The sequence below is a fragment of the Desmodus rotundus genome, chromosome 9 (assembly GCF_022682495.2).
Source record: "Desmodus rotundus isolate HL8 chromosome 9, HLdesRot8A.1, whole genome shotgun sequence".
Taxonomy (NCBI): Eukaryota; Metazoa; Chordata; class Mammalia; order Chiroptera; family Phyllostomidae; genus Desmodus; species Desmodus rotundus.
Window position 1 is genome coordinate 40,103,507 of NC_071395.1, and position 18,908 is coordinate 40,122,414.

The following is an 18,908-nucleotide window of genomic DNA, read 5'->3' on the forward strand; positions in this document are numbered from 1 at the left end:
TCTGAGACACACACACTTCAAAACAAGCACACACAGACCAATGCAAACACAGACCAAAACAAGCACAGATATGCACACGAGACATGCACACACAGCCCAGGGCTTTGGGATGGTCAGGTTAGGGAGGCTGCCCCTGCTCCAGCCTCCACCTCCGTTCCTCCTCCTGGGGCCCAGGGCCTCCTGTTAGTTAAGGCAGTGTTGGACTTGGGCTCCGGAAAGGGTTGAGCAGGGCTGGCTGCGACAAGGTATGTGGCTCTTGGGCGCCACCTGGCGGGCACAGGGGCCAGGGGCATGGCAGTTCAGCAGCTCGACACCTCTGGGAGTGTCTGGGTCCCTCTGTGTCTGTGAACTGCTTTTGTCTCTATTTGCATCTGTGTGTCTCTGTCCATCTGTGTTTGTCTCTTCCGTTTCTCTTTTTTTTCCCGTTTCCATCTTTTTCTCTGCAGCTGTCTCTTCTCGGGATCTCCATCTCTCTTTTTCGTTCTCTCCCACAAGCCTCTCCCCACCTCTAGAGCCCAAGGCCTCTTCCAAAACTGCCAGGCGCCCTCAATCACCCCGCCCTGTAGACCCCTCTTACTAGCTGCATCCTCTGTGCCCCGTCTCCAATGGCATCATCCTGGTACTTCCTGCCACCCATGGGCTGTTGCTATGATGCATTATGACTCAGTCCAGGTAGGGCGTGATGATCAACCTCATCAGCTCTGCCTGCAAACCACACCCCCCTCCTATGTCCTGGTCTTTGGGGAGGGGATCTCTCATGCCTGGAGGAGCACGTGGTCTCCCTGCTCTGTCTTTGTCCAAATAGAACCTGGCCCATGAGCCTACCTTGGCTTATCCCTTTCCCAGGGCTGGCTGCTGCTGGCTCCCTGAGGGTGGCAAGTGCTGGTTGTGTGCAGGGAGTGGGTGCCGGGACTGTGAGGATTTGGATCCATAAGCAAGAAGGCCCGAGAGAGAGAGAGAGAGAGAGAGACAGACAGACAGACAGACAGACAGACAGACTGACACAGTGATTGTCACCCTCGAACCTTGCGAGGAGGGCAGGGATCTCCTCGATTAAAAGCATACCATGCCTGGCTAGATAGCTCAAGTTGGTTAGAGCATATTCTTGATCCACCAAGGTTGCGCGTTTGATCCCTAGTCAGGGTACATACAAGAATCAACCAAACTGATGTTTCTCTCTTTCTCCCCCTTCCTATTAAAAACAAACAAACAAACAAAAAACACCCCTATCGCCTGCTAGCTAGTGGCCTGATCCCTGACCACCCAGACCTTGGAGGCCACTCTGCCTGACCCCACAATTCCCCTGCCTCTGCTTGCTCAGTTCCTCTGAGGTGTTACACCATTTCCTTCCTGGGGGCTACTGTGCATTCTGTTCCCTCTCCCAGAACTCCCTTCCTTCTGGAAGCCAGTTCTACTCCACCCCCTCCTTGAAATCACCCACTGAGCTGTAGAGAGCAGGTCTGTCTCGCTTTATGGTCATGGCTGTGTCCCTGGCACAGAGCCTGGCATACAGAAAGTGCCCAAGGAAGTGTTTACTAAATGAATGTGCTAGAAAAGGCTCAGAGGCATGCTCTTGAGTCCAGATCTTTGATTTTGCCTTGCTGGGGTTGGAAGGGTGCTCGCCCAAATGGGCTTCTTCCCTTTCTGTACCGTTTTTCCAGCGATGGGGTAAAGGGACATTTTCTGGGCTGCTTGTGAAATCTACCCTGCTGGGTCTCATTTCAGCTGAGTCTGTAAATATCTGGTCTGCCGAGGCCGGCAGCATCTACACATGAGAAGCTTCAGTGCCTTTTATGAGCCTTCCTGTGGGGCCTAACGTGAGGTTTCTGTGGCTGGGTAAGTGGGGCGCCCTGGCAATTTAACAGCGGGTTGGGATGGGGTGGCTAAGACTGTAGGACTGGAAGAAGTAGCGAGACACCATCCGCGGCTCCCAGCACTTAACCCCGCAGCGTGAATCATTCGAGGCTGAACTTGGGCCTCTGGCTTTAAAAATTGCTAATGCAACATCATACATTACAGTCATGATGGACATGGATGCCAAGCGGGCCTCTTCCCTAGATCCAAAGGCCACACTGAATCCTTAGAGGAAGGGCTTTCTAGCCATGAAGCAGAAGATCTAATTTAGACCTAGCTCTTCTAGAAGAATTAACAGCAACTACAACCATTTGCTAAGCACCTACTACCTGCAGATAGATACACTTTAAATGCATCATCACTTCACATCCTTGGAATCGCCCTGCCCATTTTACGAGACTCAGGGGTTCAAGGTCATCCAGGTGGTGAAGGGCAGAGCTGGGATGGGAACTCTCCTGCCTAGCTTGGTCTCAAGTGACCCAATCCTCATGGAGGCCTCCCCAACCAGGCCACCATCCCAGTGCTTCTCAATCGTGAGGATCCCAGGACTGGCTGAAGGTAGCGCCTAAATCAAATCAGCAGGTCTGAGTCAGGGCCTGGGCACCTGCATGTTAAAGCAGCACCTCTTTCCCTCCACCCTCAGGTAACTCTTGCTAGATGTATTCCTCGACCTTTCTCAGTAACGGCCGCTGTACTACTGCACGCGTCCAAACATGTTTGCAGTGTTCCCCTGCATCTCAGCAGCGATCGCCGGCCACCTGGTGTTTACTGAAGACACGGGAAGGTGCAGGTGGTTCCATCGCTTTAAACTAGAGGAATTTCCTACCATGCCTCTAAAGACCCAATAGACCATATGAAGGGATGAAGCAATCTGAAACCTTTAAAATACAGTATTATGTATTTTCTTTCTCCTTGTCATAAATTCCTTACCTGTTCTTCAAATGCTTACCTGTTCCTCAAATGCTAAGTAGAGTGGTTCCTCAAAAACAAAGGTAAGCATTTACTGTGTCTACTACATTCCAGGTGTATTGGCCATGTCTTTATTGTCTGGTTTTTGATGCTTTGACATCTGGGTCTCATCCTGATTCACCATCCTGGACGGTGTGACCAAGGTAGGGATGGTCTTATTTATAGTGGAGACCCTGCCCTTCAACCTGCAAGCCAGTTAAAAGGCACCCCAACCCCACTAACCCAGACTTTGTGACTGTGTTTTTTTAAAAATCAAAAGCCCTTTTAATAATGTTGCATGTGACATTTTTTGACTAAAAGTAACACATGTAATGTAAGCCTGGCAATCACTGTGCAGGTGTGGGAATTCCTACAAAGTGAGAAAATTTAACCTAGGAGCTAGTTTGAAATGTAAAGAAATCTTTATGAATACAAAAGTTAGCAGATGACGAAGTTGACACATTTTTGTAGATGTGGAGACATTTGATAAGGTATTAATTCTGATTTTATAGCGGTTTATTTTTTTGGTATTTGTGGAGCCAATAAATTCTCCCCTCCTCCTCGCTAAGCCTCACATTTCACTAACCTCCTGTAAAACATGAGCCTCCTATGCCCTATTCCTACAAGGCCTCCCAGTACCTGTCAACGTTTATTAAGCACTTACTGTATGCCAGGAGCAATTCTGAGCTTTATATTAACTGATTTAATCACAGCAAAGGCCCTCTATGATAAACACTATTATTATTCCTTTCTTCCAGTTAAGAAAGCCAAAGCAGAGAAAAACGAATAACCCCCAGTGGGCAGACAGGTGGGCGAATTCTAGGCTGCATCTGGTTCCTGAGCCTGCCTTCCCCACTTATACCCCAGTGGTTCTCATTCTTGATATGTAACAGACCCTGACCTTTTTTGTTGTTGTTTTTTTAGATCTCCTACCTTTAAAATTATTTTATTTTTTTTAAAGATTTTATTTATTTATTTTAGGGAGTGGGAGGAAGAGAGAAACATCAAAGTGTGGTTGCCTCTCGCATGCCCCTCACTGAGGACCCAGCCCACCACCCAGGCATGTGCCCCAGACCCAGAATCGAACCGGCTACCCTTTGGTTTGCAGGCCAGCACTCAATCCACTAAGCCACATCAGCCAGGGCTAAAATTATTTTAAAACTGTGATCAAATACACATGAAAGGTAACCACTTTTAAGTGCACAGCTCAGCAGCATTAAGCACATTCATACTGTCATGCAGCCATCCCCACCATCTGTCACCAGAACTTTCTCACCTTCCCAAACTGACACTCTGTCCCCACTGAACACTAACTCCCTCTCCTCCAGCTCCCTGGCCCAAACATCTACTTCCTGTCTCTATGGATCTGACTCCTCCAGGGACCTAACAGTAGAATCACCAGTATTTGTCCTTCTGTGACTGGCTTATTTCACTGAGCATAATGTACTCAAGATTCATGCACGTTGTAGCAGAAGTCAAAATGTCTTTTCTTTTAAAGGCTGAATAACATTCCATCGGCTGGATGAATATATGCCCATTAGGATGACTTTTATAAAATAACAAACAAAAACACCTAATAACAAGTGTTGGCAAGGATGTGGAGAATTAGAATGCTTGTGCATGGCTGGTGGGAATGGAAAATGGTGCATCTGCTGTGGGAAACAGTCGAGTGGTCCCTCAAAAATTAAACAGATTTATTTACCAGCTGACCCAGCAATTCCACTCCTAGGTTTCCACCCAGGAGAAAGGCAAACACGTACACCTGTCTTCAGGAAAGCATTCTTCACAGGAGCCAAAAGGTGGAAACCTGTGTCCCTTTGCAGCCCCTTTTTTAACAAATATTTTGTTCCACCTCCCTTTCCTCTCCTGAAATAATCACAGCAAATATAACCTAATTACACACAACTTAAAAAAGCAATGACTCAACCATTATGTGTCCTTATCAGGTACAGAATAAAAAGAATGTCCCATACTGTCTAACCCAACCTGAGAGTGAACACGGTGGTGAGCACCTGCCTATTGAGATGGAGCCAATCAGATGGAGTTAGCGAGGAGGCGCTGAGACCCCAGCAGTGCTGCTCACAGAAATGGTGACCGATTCTTGGGTAAGGTTCTGGACTGAATGATGAGCAATCCTCTCAATTTACCCAGAAATTGCATCCCTAGTAAAATCTGTATGAAAACTGTGGAGAGTAGTATTAGGGGGTGAACTGTGCCCCCTCCAATTCATATATGTTGAAGGACCTCAGAACGTGACCTGATTTGGAGATAAGACCATTACACAGGCAACATAAGCTCATTAGGGTGACCCTATTCCAGTATGACTATGTCCTTACAAAAGGGCTAAGTTTGGATGCAAACAGGGAGGCTGTGTGAAGGAGGCAGAGAACAAGTCAAGAACACCAAAGATGGCCAGCTACCCCCAGAAGCTAGGAGAGGCCTATGACAAATTTTCCCTCATGGCCTCAGGAGGAACCAGCCCTGCTGACTCCTTGATCTTGAACTTCTGGCCTCCACACCTAGGAGAGAATAAAGTTGTTTCAAACCACCTAAGATTGCAGAACTGTGTTACGGCAGCCATAGCAAATGAGTGTATTTTATGTCTCCATATTAAGACAGAGCTGGGTTTTAGGCCCAGCTAAGCAGGAAGGGGTTGTTGTCACCCCTAGGGGTTGCCCAGGGGCCTAGCCTACCCTGTTTCCCAAGGGTGCTGCTCCTGCCTACCACATTATAGTTGCTCCATTGCAGCTATGTAACATCTGAAAACTGGTCTCACCTACTACCCCAGGCTGAGCCTAGCTTTTCTCCCCAAAATGGGAAACCCAGAGCCCAATTTCTAGACTCCATAGCTTGCAGAAGAAACAGGCCTCCGTGCAGAAGGCGACACGCCATGCTGGCCCCCGTGTGCAACATGGAGTCAATGTCCTGTCAACCTGTCACTGGAAAATGACTTTACAAGCCCCTGCGGTGGAGGAAGTGCGCGAAGTGTTTATTTGCAGCAATTCAAACAGGCAGGACACAGAGGGCCAGAACTGACCTGCCTTTAATGCTGGGGAGGATTTTCAGATTGCTCTTTTAAAACTAAACAGCCCAGCAGGAACACAGGGTACTCAGGGAGAACTGGCAATTGTTTGGGGCCTGTGGGGTGGCTGTCCTAGATACCAAGGGGAAGGAATTGAGGTTCCCAGCAAGCAGCATGGTGGATTAACTCTTACCACAACAGACCATGGCCAGGAGTGGTGGGAAGTGAGCCCTCCCTCCTGCTGCCAGGCCCCTGAGCAGACCCGTCACCCAGCCTGTGGCCATCAGACCTCCCACTCAAGAGGTGAAAGACGTGGCCTCTTGCTGCCCTACTCCCTGCCAACAGCTCTGCTTGTGCAGCTGCTCTTTTCCCAGAGGAAGAGAAGCACCTCCCAGTGGTGTCATCACACTGGAGGGGCCTGATCAGGGCCAGGTGTCTGGTTTGGCAGTCTTTAATGTAGAAAACTGGAGTCACAAACAAGACTTCACACAAGAACCTGCACTTCCAGAAAAATGGCTGTATCAGGCATACTGAGCCCGTGCCAAGCAGGGACTGCCCTTTTAGTGGGGCCAGTGTGCTCTGGCGGGCCGAGGGAAGTTACTACGGGGTGTAGGGACTGCCACATGTGCACACCCCTTAGCCAGGTCCCCAAAGCACACACAGGCACTGTGGATGCTGCCACAGGCACTGTAACACAAGGGGTGAAGTGACTGGTCAGAGGCTCCACAACGCTCACACATACCTCCCCTCAGTAAAGAATTCCGAATTTCCATCCCATATCTGCCACCTACAAGCTCTAAGACCTTGGGCACGTGATCTAACCCCAGCACCAGGCTCCTTATCTCTCAGATGGGGAGATAACACCCCACTTCATCAGTGGCTGGGAGAATTCAGTATGATAAGCCAGCAGCTGCACCCCAGTGCACAATGGTGTTGCTGTAGGTCAGTACTATTCTGTACTCTGTAGTCACTACCACACACACACACACCAGAGTGCGAACCATAAACTTTTATTAATGGAAAATGGAATGCCTTGTTACAGAAACCTTGTCTCAAAAATGGCAGAACAAGAACACACTTATTTAAAAAAAAAAAAAAAAAAAAAAAGTGAGTTCACATATTACCGAGCTACAACATGGTGGCAGGATTTGTTTTTGTTTCTTAAAAGATTCCGTAAGTTCAAGGTAACTGGCTAAGAGATTCAACAGTGTGTCTGCCTACCTGAACATGCGGAGAAGTAGGGTTTAGTAGCGGCGAGTGAAGTGGGAGTATAGGTGGGGGTGGGGGTACGGGGCTCTGCTGCCCCGGTCCTGGCCGGCCAGTCCTCCACCTTCCAGTCCTCCACTGGGCACCACGTGGTCCTGGGAATGCCCACCTTGTGCAAAGTCGCCTCACCTAGGAACAAAGGCACACGTTTATTCCCTTGAAGTGCTTTAAATTTCCACCATAATGTGGCACAGTACGCAGCTCTGCAGCCTTTAGAGCTCGTGTGGCTTTTTCTAGGTGAGAAACACCCTAAGCACAGACCACATTTCAGGTCACTGGAGTAGCAAGTGCTGGTGAGGTTACTTGCACAAATTGCCAAGAACTACTTTTGGGGTTTGTTTTCAAAACATTCAACCCAGCGAGTTCATCAAACATGCAAAAAAGGGAAAGGAAGTGAGGAGCAGGAACAAATCAATTTTATCCAGGGACAAAACCTACCCTGACATTCCACCCCGATTGGCCATGTGCCCAGGCCCTGAGGGTCCAGACAGGCCCCTTTCACCACCTGGAAGAAAAGAAGGAGAATGCAAACACTGCCTTCTTGGAAGCCTCTGGAAATGCCGGGGGAGGCTGAGCTGTGGAGAGTTCTGGGACTGGATGCCCCTCCCAGAGAGCCCCCCACCCTCACTCACAGGCAGGCATTAACTCATACCTAGCCACCTGGCATGCTCCCGGCCTGCTGTGCCTGCGTCTACCATGCCTGGCCAGGCACGCTCCTGGTGCTCTTCTAGCCTCTGACTGTGCTCCGTCCAGTCACGTCCACCCCTTCACCAGGGGAAAAAAAGAAAAAAAAAAAAAAGAAAAAAAAAGGCACCTATACCACAGTCCCAGTATGTCTCTAGGGGAGGCTGTGGCATGGCTCATCATGCCCAGTACCAATGGTTTCCTGGGGAAGTTGGTGAGGATGTACCTTTCTGCAAAGGTACATGCATGGCCACTAAGCACATGAGAAGGTGTTTAGCACCAGTAACATCACAACCACATGAGTGAGACGGTGTGAGATCCCTCCCGCCCCACCACCTTGGCTCTCATCAGAAAGAAAGTAGCAAGTGCTGGTGAGGATGTGGAGAAATTGGAATCCTCATCCATAGCTAGTGCGAACTGAAAATGGAGCCTCAGGAGGGAAAACACAGCAGCGGTTCCTCAAAAGGTTAACTTATACAGTGACCATGGAACCAGCAATGCCACTCCTAGGTGTCTAAAGAATGGAGCCTATGTTTACACAAAAACCTGTACGTGAATGCTCTCAGCAGCATGATTCATAAGAAACAACGCAAGTGTTTGTCCATCAACTCATGAATGGATACACAAGACGGGGTCCATCCATACAGGGAACGTTACATGACCGTGAAAAGGAGAGAAGCACCATCACTTGCTACATGAATAAAACTTGAAATCATGATGCTCAGTTGAGAGAAGCCAGACACAAAGGCCACACAGTGTGTGATTCCATTTATGGGAGAGGTCCAGAAAGGCACATCCGGAGAAATAGGAAGTAGGTTAGTGGTTGCCAGGAGCAGTGACAACTCATGGGGACAGGACTTCTTTTTGGAGTGATGGAGATGATCTAAAACTGACTATGGTGATAGCTGCACACATGTTATGAATATACTGAAAGCCATCGAACTGTATACTTCAAAAATGGGTGAACTGTACGGCATGTGAACTATGTCTCAAAAAAAGCTGTTTAAAGAAGAAAAATGTTTCAGACAAACTCTGGAAGATTAAAATCCAAACATGGTCTCAGCATGTGGGTACCAGCAGTCACCAGAGCTGTCTAGGAAAGCTTCCCTGACCCAGGCTCAGCCTGCACTGACCAGTACACCAGCCACCGGGATGACTGGTGCTCAAGAGGCAAGGCCTAGGGACCTGCCAGAGCCCCGACACCCATCTGTAAGGGCAAATGCAATACTGCTCCCCAAAAGTGAAACCCGAAAGCTACTAATGTTTGCCAGCAGGTGAGCCACCCAATCAAGCAGTGATGCTGCTCAGGGCCGTCTCCTATTTGAGGAAGAGTTCTCCCATTTACATTTCCCACAGGTACTTAAGGAAAATGGTTTAAATGTTAAAGCACCGAGTACGAAGTAGGTCGCTCGGGAAAGCACACTTTGCATTAATCTATCATACTGGCACCACAGTCTTTGACGAACACCTGAAACCCCAGGAAAGATAAAGTAGAATCTTCTGGTATCCATGACGCTGGCCTTCAAAATGCCTAAAGACAACTTTGTGTGTGTGCGCACGTGTGTGTGTGATGGTGGGGTGTTAAGCTTCTCTACTCGCCCAAGGAGACAAATCTAAGAAAGGCTTCAGGGGTGTGTCCCCCATCAGACAAGGGCCCTGTGGTGGAGATGTTCATACCTGGGGTGACACAGGCTACTGGCAAGGGGCACACGACCAGTTCTACTTTCAGAGGGGCAGGTCTCTGACCAGGGAAAGATGCCCACTCCTGTCACAGCCCACTCACTAACCTGGGTGGGGGTGGTGGCCCCCGGCCCTCGCTCATCCTCTTGTCTGAACCGTAGCCCCCCCAGCCATCTCGAGAGTCCCGGCTGTGGCGCTCTGGTGGTCCCCCATGGCCATGGCGGTCATCTGAGTAGTGCTAGAAGGCAGAAGAGGGACAGGGTGACTAGCCACATCACTCCCTGTAGGCCTGCCTGCATACAGGTTTCTGGAAGGCCTGTCAACCTGTACACAATGCTGAGGTGGGCCAGGGTGTGCCGCAGTACCTCTGGCCACTCCAAGGGGACTTGCTCAAGCCCATTCTGAATGTCATTTTGCTGGATGTTCTGCTTGCAACCCTGACAATACCACAGGGGCTCCTGGCAGAGCCCTTTGCTTCCTTGGCAACTGAGTGCCCCTATAGAGCCACGCTGCCACACAAACTGCCAGCACAAGCCTCTCTTGCCCTGTGAGTGTGGAGAGCCAAGCTTTATGGTAATCAATGCCTCCTCTGAAGAGTCTACTGAGAAAAGTCACTTAGTCTTTCCTGAAGAACTGGGATCACCCTCCTTGCTGGTGACCGGAGGCCTCCCCCGCTTCCTCCTTAGCCATCAATCTATGGGAGGCAGCCATCGATCTATGGAGGTGGCACAGCATGGTTCCTCAGAAGCTGACACTGGAGGCCAAGTGCTGAAGAAAGGAACTTCAGTGTTTTGGCCAACCAGTTCAGCGCTCAGAAACCCAGCACATCTTGGTAGTGACAGAGCTGTTCTCAGAAAACATACCCCTATTTTAAAAACCACGATTCTGATGCCTGTTCCCCACCTTTTCATAGCAGACCCCCCTTTCTCTGAGCAGACACCTTATGTACCCTTCACCAGATGTCAGCAGATTAGAGACACCAGGACCTCCCCCCAGCACCTGAAACAGATGGACTCCCCCCAAACATGGTCTAAATAACCCCCTAACAGGCCGCTAAGCCCCATTTTGGATACTGTGGGGCATTCCACAGTCCTGAAACTCAGCGGCATTCTAAGCAAGCAGGTAACAAGAGATACTTGCAGTTTCAGCTGGATAAAATGAAGCAAGAACAAGCCCTACGCATCTGAACACAGACTACTCATCAGAAAGCAAGCAATTCTGTGTGCTTCCACTCGCTGGTCAGAATACCGAGTCCAAGCTCCCCCGCCCACCCAGACATAGAGCAGGCACCCAATGTCTGGGTGTTACTCACCTGTCCATCTCGCTCTCCCATCACTGACCTTGAGCCTTCCCTCCTGAAAAAGGGAAATGTCTAATTCCAATGGCAGCTGATGGTACCATACAACATTTCTGCAGGCCCCAACTAAGAGTTCCATGACTGAGGCACTCATTCTATTTCCCCATGTAAGAACTGCCTGATTAAAAACAAAACAAAACTGGTTCACATCTTTCCCTGGGGGTGGGAGTGAAGTCAGCTCGTAAGGTGGGAATAAGAATTTTACTGAAATCCCTTGGAGAGAGGGGTCTCAGAAGCAGAGACCCCTGAATGAAGCCAAGGCCTCATTTGCCTGTGGCTGGTGACAACAGTCAGGATAACAGGGAAGCTGAATGTCTGGTTTGGCCCAGTGCATGTGACTCACACCAAATCTCAAACCAACTCCAGCCACAATAAATTAAATGAGTGGCTTCTTAGCCACCTTTTCCCTGTTCTCTCTTCCCTTACAGAGAGCCAGTGAACGGTGAAATGCAGGATATGCAGCCCAGAGGAGCCCAATGAGATTTCTCCCAAAGAGAGAACTCTTCAACTGGAAAAGTGAGGGCTATCTTTTTAACCAAGTAGATATAGTCCTCATTACACAAGGCATTAGCAAAGAAAAAAAGGACACTAGCTAAAAAAAACCCACCCCAACCTTCAAAACACAAAGAACGCCCATTAAGAACTGCTCCGCACTCTCTGGTAAGTCCTCCTTGTAGTCTGCTGGCATAGAAACCCACACCAGTCAGTGAACCCCACAGACATGAGCTCGGGCAGGTCATACCCCTTCTAAAAACTGTTTCCTCATCTACAGGGTGGGGAAAAGTAGGCTTACAGTTACGAGTAAACAAAACACTGAGTTTATTCTTTTCTTTTTTAAGATTTTATTTATTTACTTTTGTTTGTTTATTTGTTTTTAGAGAAGAGAAGGGAGTGAGGGAGGAAGAGAGAGAGAGAGAAATATCAATGTGTGTTTGCCTCTCACATGGCCCCCACTGGGGACCTGGCCCACAATCCAGGCATGTACCCTGACAGGGAATCTAACCAGCGACCCTTTGGTTTGCAGCCCATACTCAATCCACTAAGCTATGCCAGCCAGGGCCATAGTTTATTCTTATTATAATTTCTTATATTACTTTCCATACAAACCTACTCTTGCCCCACCCTGTACATTAACAAAGCCCTATGGTTCCAGTGGGGCTGGTGCTGAGGGGAAGGATAGGGAGGATGCCCCATGGAAGCATGGAACTCAGAGCCTGGGCCATCTCCAAGAAAGCTGAATGTTGGGGGATGCTGAGGAGCAGGGTCCTGCCCAGAGCCCCATCTGTCCTACTTGTGCAAAAGGCAGTGCATGAAGTGAGCTCTGGAGGGCCTTCCTGCCAGTCATACCGCAGATGCTGTAAGTGACCATGGACTCCAACACCTTGCTCAAAGCCTATGTTTCTAAATCCCACATGCGGTTGGCCCAAGTCTACCCACTAGGACTCTCACAAATAAGTAAGACATTCAGAGAACAGAAAGAGAGCTGTCCCTGCTGCAGGAAGTGAGTGGGGTACTAACCTGTCAACTGCATGATCCTGGTACTGGCCTCGGTCTCGATGGTCAAAGTCATGGAAGCGGTGATCATACCGAGGGAAGTACGGGCGGTACCTATCCTCTAGGGCCACACGTTTTCCTTCTGTCCAATAGGCATCATCTCGCCTGTTGTAAAAAGGATGTAAATTTCATTTATGTAAAAGGAGGAAAAAAAGGGAGTGGAGGTGGGGAGTGGAGCTCTCTCTCCAGACCCAATATCATTTAAAATGTCCTGCAGGGCTAATCTCTAAACATTCAATCATTACTGCTTTGATTTGATAAATTAATATCCCCCAAACTGCCAAGAGGCATATGAGTATTCTCATCTGACAGTCCTGAAAAACGGACTGCTGTGAGCTAATTGTGCCATGAGGCTGTTAATACCTTGATCACCGCCTGAGCTCAAATGCAAGTGAAATGAAATATTTTATTCTTCAGGACTGGTATTCCAGGGTGTCAGGTTTTCACCTTGCCATCTTCAATGATAACCTGAACTTTCCTCTGAGATTTTTGCAAAAAGCAAAGGGAATTAGATCAGGTGATAGTGAACTACATATAGCTCAGGACAGCATCCAATTATCTTCTTCCTGATTTTTACCAGAAAACTAGGCTCATGGATGGTGGGGCGATGGGTGACTGTCAAGTGAGCAGCTCAGAGAAGCTAGAGACCAATAAACCTACTTCTTAAAAGGAAGGCAATGTCCTTTCCCACAGCGCTGACTCTGTGCCTCTCCACCCACAAGGACACGAGATGGAGTGTCTGCCATGGCCAATGCAGGCCTAATGCAGGCTTGGGCATCTCCTGTGACAGCACTCTGGAAGGCGGTTATGCTCTACCAAGAATCACAGTGCAATTAATGGCACAGCCTAAGCAAAAGCATCATAAACCCTTCAGCAGTGGAACTATCAAGACTCTCCAAATAATTCAGTTGGGGAAAAATGCACAGCCATGAGATCATGACATTAAACTATACACACTTGAGGTGGTGGCGGTGGTGGCAATGAATTCTGGAAAGGCATCCAGATTCCATGTTAAATAGGTCCGATTCTCCACTCTGAGATGTTCAGGAGCAGAAGCAGCTACTGGAATAGAAGGAGAGGGACCACCTCTGGGGTAAAGGTGGGCTGGATCTTTACCTCCCATCATCATGAGGCCTCCGGAGCCCCTGCCGCCGTTCTTGCTCATAGCGCAACTGCTCCTGCTGTCGCCGCAGCTCCTCGCGCTCACGGTGAATGCGCTCCTGCTCCTTCCTGCGCTCACGTTCCACACGCATGCGCTCCCGCTCCAGCCGCTCGCGCTCCATGCGCTCACGCTCCAAGAGGTGACGCTGGCACTCAAGCTCTAGGCGTTCCCGCTGCAGCCGTGCCTTCTCCTTCCAGGCCTCTAGGCGCTGCTCCCGCTCCCTCTGCTCCCGCTCTCTGTGGGACACAGCAAGGCCACTCTGACTTCCTGCTGCGGAGGTCCCTGGCCATCAAGGTACTGCCCTCCAAAGGGGCCTGGACACCTCCAGCTGGCCCATTCTGAGTTTCTCAAATGCTCACTGGCTTGGGCCCCAGGCTACAAAGTGGCAGGTGCTCACCCGCTCCCACTAAGCTGCTTGGTCAGCCAGAAGCCCCAATTTCCAAACTTTCCCTTTCTCAAAAAATCAAAGCCAGAAGTGGGCTGGCAGGGAGCAGGTGACAGCAAGGAGACACAGAGCCACAGGTCCAGGACAGAAGGACTTGGCTCAAAGGCCCCCAAATGAAGCCACATGCCAGTAAGGGGGAGAAAAATAAGAAAGCAAAGGGTAACTGCTGTGCATACAGAAAAAACACATAAGAAGTATTACAGTAACTTTCCCTGAGTGTGAAGGGTATTCTGTTGCAGGTTAATGCTGTACAAAGTGCCATTGTTTCCACATCTTCCCTCTAAAAAGGCTGTAATTTTAAGTGAGTGTTATTTTGAACAGAGGTGGGAAGGTGTGGGGACAGGAGAAAGTTAACAGGGTGATTGTATGCTGGCCTGGCACTGGCAACTGGGGCCAAGGTCTCATGTCCACGACCACTGCACACCAGAGGATGAGCAGAGACTGGGGCTACACCTCCCTGTGTCTGAGGAAAGGACATACTGTCACTCTTCACACACTCCACTGGGGCCTGGATAGGCTCCAAATCAAGTATGTGCCAGTTGGAAGCAAAACACCTCCAAATGGGATCAAAAGTTTCTCAATGTGCTTTTATTTTCTAAAGCAACACAGGCAAGGGCTGCAATCACACGACTTTAGAGAAAAGCAAATGGAGCGTAACTTAATAAATTTCCATGTGATCTACTTTAGCTCAAGAAAGTACCCCAAACACCATGATGTAAAGTCTTCGTTTCCTGGAACCTTGGAAGGAAATGACAAAGGGGCTCTAGATGTCCTGATGTGAAATGGCAGAACTCAAAAGTGGAAATAACAGGCTTCAATAAACTGTCTTCTTAACCAAAGGTGAGAGGGGCAAAGAACTTCGCTGTGTAACCACTGCTACCTAAAAAGGCCACAAAACGCAGACACCCACAAGTGAAGAGGCTATTCCTATGATAACATCTCCAATAAAGCCACCACATTCTTTGGTTGCCATTTTTTATCTTATTTATATAGAAGGTTTCCAGAGGGAAGACCGAGGCCTCAACACTTGGGACCTTTACATAAAAGCGGCCCCTGGGTGAGCCTGCTCCATGGACCAGGGTCCAACTTCAGCCAGAGGAAACATTCAGCAGAACAGGCTTTTGGTGAACATCATGCCATCCACGATGGGTCTTTTGGCCCCAGGGGAAACGCACAAGATGGCCCACAAGCCCAGGCCACACAGGACTCATGACTGGGAAGAAAAGGATGACAATCTCCAGAGGAGACCAGCACCTGGCAGCCTGGCTCAGGCCCACTCACCTCCGCCTCTCCGACTCTCGGATTTCCCGCTCCCACTGTCTCTGGCGCTCTCGCTCCCTTTGCTCTTTGATTTTGTCAAAGGACAAGATGTCTCTCTTCTCTTTGCTTTCCGATTTGCGATCCTGACTCTTGGAGCTCTGTTTACCAAAATTGGTTTTATTAACGTCAGAGAAATGATTACAACAAATGCACAATGAAAGTTAAATATGCAGGCCCTGGCTGGGTATCTCAGTTGGTCAGAGCATCGTCCCAGTGCTCTGGGTTGTAGGTTGTAGGTTCCATCTCTGGTCAGGGCACATACGAGCAACCAATGAATGCATAAATAAGTGGATCAACAAATTGATGTTTCTCTCACTCTTTTTAAAATCAGTAAATAAAAATTAAAAAATAGAAGTTAAATATGCATATTTGGATTAAACGAAGATTCTTCTGTCACACGTGGGTTACATGGAGGCCCCAGCATAGGTCACTTCACACACTGCTCACCCTACAGTCTGGCTTTTAAATGTTGTAGACAAAAGGGCATTAAGGGAAGAGAAAAGATGGAATGAAACCTCAGGAAAGTACAAGCAGTTTTTCTAGTGTAGTAAAGCCAAGGGGCACATGTGCAATGCCACACGGCCCCGTCATTCACTGGGGGCAGCTGTCAAGCCAGCTGTTTGGACAGTTGGATAAGGGGCTGCACCTTTCATTTCTCAAGTGCTCGATCAGGGCTCAGGCAGGCAGCCTTGAAATAAAACAAGCCAAGGTGTTGTAGTGTAAAGTGCACTCCCAATAAAGTAGAAAGGATTAATGAGCGACCTCCCTGCTGTTCTATTTCTAGGATAAGGTAAGAAACACTGACAGCCAACTCCTATCTCTGAGGCTCTCAGAGGCTGGAACACTCACAGTGGCCATGAATCAGTCTCCCGGGAAGCTTTCATACAGCCCAGGACTCAGGGCTTCCTATAGAACCACGACCTTGCTCTCCAGGAAAGGAATCTGGGAGACCACATTTTTTAAAAAAATCTATTTATTTATTTATTTTTGGATAGAGGGGAAGGGAGGGAGAAGGAGAGAAATATCAATGTGTGGTTGCCTCTCACATGTACCTACTGTGGACCTGGCCTGCAACCCAGGCATGTGCCCTGACTGGGAATCGAACCAGCAACCCCTTGGTTCGCAGGCCGGGGCTCAATCTACTGAGCCACACCAGCCAGGGCTTGGGCGACCACATTTTTAAAAAGCTGCTAGCTTAATTTCTTAATTAACTCACATGTGGGGGTGAGGGTGGAGGTGGAAATCAATGAAAAACAAAGCAACCTGAAAGATGGGCAAAGGTCAGGACCAAATATTCTACTAAAAAAAAGTGGGGGTGGAGAAGGACATACAGAGAGAACAGATCTGCAACCCAAAACATCACAGGACATTCTTTGCCTATGAGATGGGCAGAGTTTGAAATGTGATCACACACACTGCAAGCTGGAGTGAGGAAGGACAGCACCCACCCTAAGTTCCCGAGTGAGGTTCCGATCTAGTACAAAGGCCAGCATGGCACCGCAGTTCCCAGATTGGACTCCTGGGTTAACAACTTGGTCCCACCACTTATTGGCAGCCCAGCACAAGCTCCGAACCCCATCAATGTCAGCATTCTCCGTAACTTTCTGAAGGGCATGCGGTAACGTCTACCACAATGAACAACACACATGCACCTTTGGACCTAGCGACTCCACTGGTTAGTGGTTACAAGTCTGCCAAGAGGCAGGCACAGGAAGGGTGCACTACAGCAGTTTTCAACAGGGCATGTGCCCATCTACACAAGTGACTAAATGTCCTAGCACTGAGCACACACACACTGTACACCAAAGTCAGCATCACCTTCCTGGCTTTGATATTGTGATACAGTTACAGGAAATAAATCCACTGGGGAACCTGGGTGATAGACACATAAGGCCTCTGTCCTATCTTTTATAACTTCCTGTGAATTTATAATTATTTCAAAATTAAAAATGTTTTAAAATTAGAAAGTAGAACTGTGTATTTCAGTATATAAAGCTCTACAAGACATATTACATACAAAAGGTATTCAAGGGCAAGTTATAGAAACTCCATTAGCAGTGGTGTTTCAGAGCATACATGTGTGTGCTGCGTGTTATACCATTAGGAAGTGTAAGCAGCCCATACGGAAACAAAGAGGCTTCTGTTTTGCTTGTGTTGTGCCTTCCTGTACTATCTCAATGTCCTAATCACATGTACATTACTTTTTTTTTTAAAAAAACTCAGTTATCTGGGTGGTAAGCTTATGGGTTTTGTATTCTTCTCTACATTTCTCTGTAGTTTTGATTTTCATTTAGCCATAGGAAGAAAATGGCATTAGCAATTGCTCTTTATAGAATCCAAATGTTAATTTAAACTTTAAGTCTCAACAACACAAAGTGTTCTTAAATGAATCATAAAAATGTAGCCCTGGCTGGTGTGGCTTAGTGGATTGAGTGCCGGCCTGTGAAGGGAAAGGTCACCAGTTCAATTCCCAGTCAGGGCACACTCCTGGGTTGCAGGGTGGGTGTGAGAGAGGCAACCGATCAATGTATCTCTTACACATTAATGTTTCTCTCCCTTTCTTCCTCCCTTCCTCCCTCTCTAAAATTAAATTAAAAAAATCTTTACTAAAAAAAAATTGTATTCACTGAAAAAGCACTCCTCTCATTACTGTATTAACTAGAACCTTCATCTGGGATTCCCAGAGTGGAAAGAGCAGAAGAAGCCCCTAGCTTCTCCAGCTGTGTGCACAAGTTAACAGCAATGTAGCTTGTCCTCTGATGACATGACAGTCAGTTTTAGGGTGGACTCCACTTTTCTTTTTGGTTTATTTAATAGAAGACTAGCAAATCAACTAAAGGAAATTAATAAACTGCTATTAAATTAACCAAGGAGTTGAAGCTGCCTTCTGACAAAGCCTGGGTCTTGCCCTTCCTGCTCCGCGATGAGCTAGCACTGGGAATCAGTTCTCCTAAAAGATGGTATAGCCTGGCAAAGAATCAGAGAAGGGTGACCACATTTCTGGAAAGCAAACATGGGAAAGTACTGATCTGAAGTAAATTCTAAAACCTAATTTCATGTCTGTACATATAATCTAACAAGATAACAGTATGCCTCCTGAGGACTTCAAAGAACTCTTCATTTTTTAAGATTTACTGATTTTAGAGAGAGAGAGAAAGGAGAGAGAGAAAAACATCAATTTGTTGTTCCACTTACTTGTGCATTCATTAGTTAATTCTTGTGTGTGCCCTGACCAGGGATTGAATCCACCTTTGCAACCTGGCCAGGGCTGAACTCTTAAAATTTTTAAAGGCCAAACAATGTTTTCACAATACAAACCAAAGTGGTCAAAAATGGCTGGATTTGAGGTGGCAGAAGCAATACTTACTCTTTCTTTTGACCTGCTTGTGGTTTTCACACTAATGACAGGCTCTCCCTTTGACTTATCCATTATAACCGTCCGTTCCATTCCTCTGCTCCCTTCAAGAAAAAAACACAGCAATCTGTGAAAACATGCTGACAACCTCATTTCCAGCAAGCAGCACGTAAGCCAGCTGGGGGCTTTCGCCACTCCATCAAGTGACTGATGCTAACGCTTGGAGCCTCTGTGCCTCCTCCCCGTCTTCAGGATGACATA

General features: G+C 48.0%; 1 protein-coding gene across 2 annotated transcripts in view; it reads right to left on the reverse strand.

The window, feature by feature from the left end:
- Positions 1–6,818: 6,818 nt before the first annotated feature.
- The window catches only part of SAFB2 (scaffold attachment factor B2), a 32,761-nt gene continuing 20,671 nt past the window's right edge, over positions 6,819–18,908 (reverse strand). The window contains exons 13-21 of one of the 2 annotated variants that reach the window (XM_053910971.2): positions 18,660–18,751; positions 15,254–15,390; positions 13,482–13,763; positions 12,330–12,470; positions 10,767–10,809; positions 9,562–9,692; positions 7,743–7,855; positions 7,529–7,595; positions 6,819–7,219 (exon numbers count right to left, since the gene is read on the reverse strand). In XM_053910971.2, the coding sequence (XP_053766946.1) occupies positions 7,216–7,219; positions 7,529–7,595; positions 7,743–7,855; positions 9,562–9,692; positions 10,767–10,809; positions 12,330–12,470; positions 13,482–13,763; positions 15,254–15,390; positions 18,660–18,751 (1,010 nt within the window). In that variant the 3' untranslated portion in view covers positions 6,819–7,215. The remainder of the gene's footprint in view (positions 7,220–7,528; positions 7,596–7,742; positions 7,856–9,561; positions 9,693–10,766; positions 10,810–12,329; positions 12,471–13,481; positions 13,764–15,253; positions 15,391–18,659; positions 18,752–18,908) is intronic. The other variant, XR_008425113.2, reaches the window with a different exon arrangement.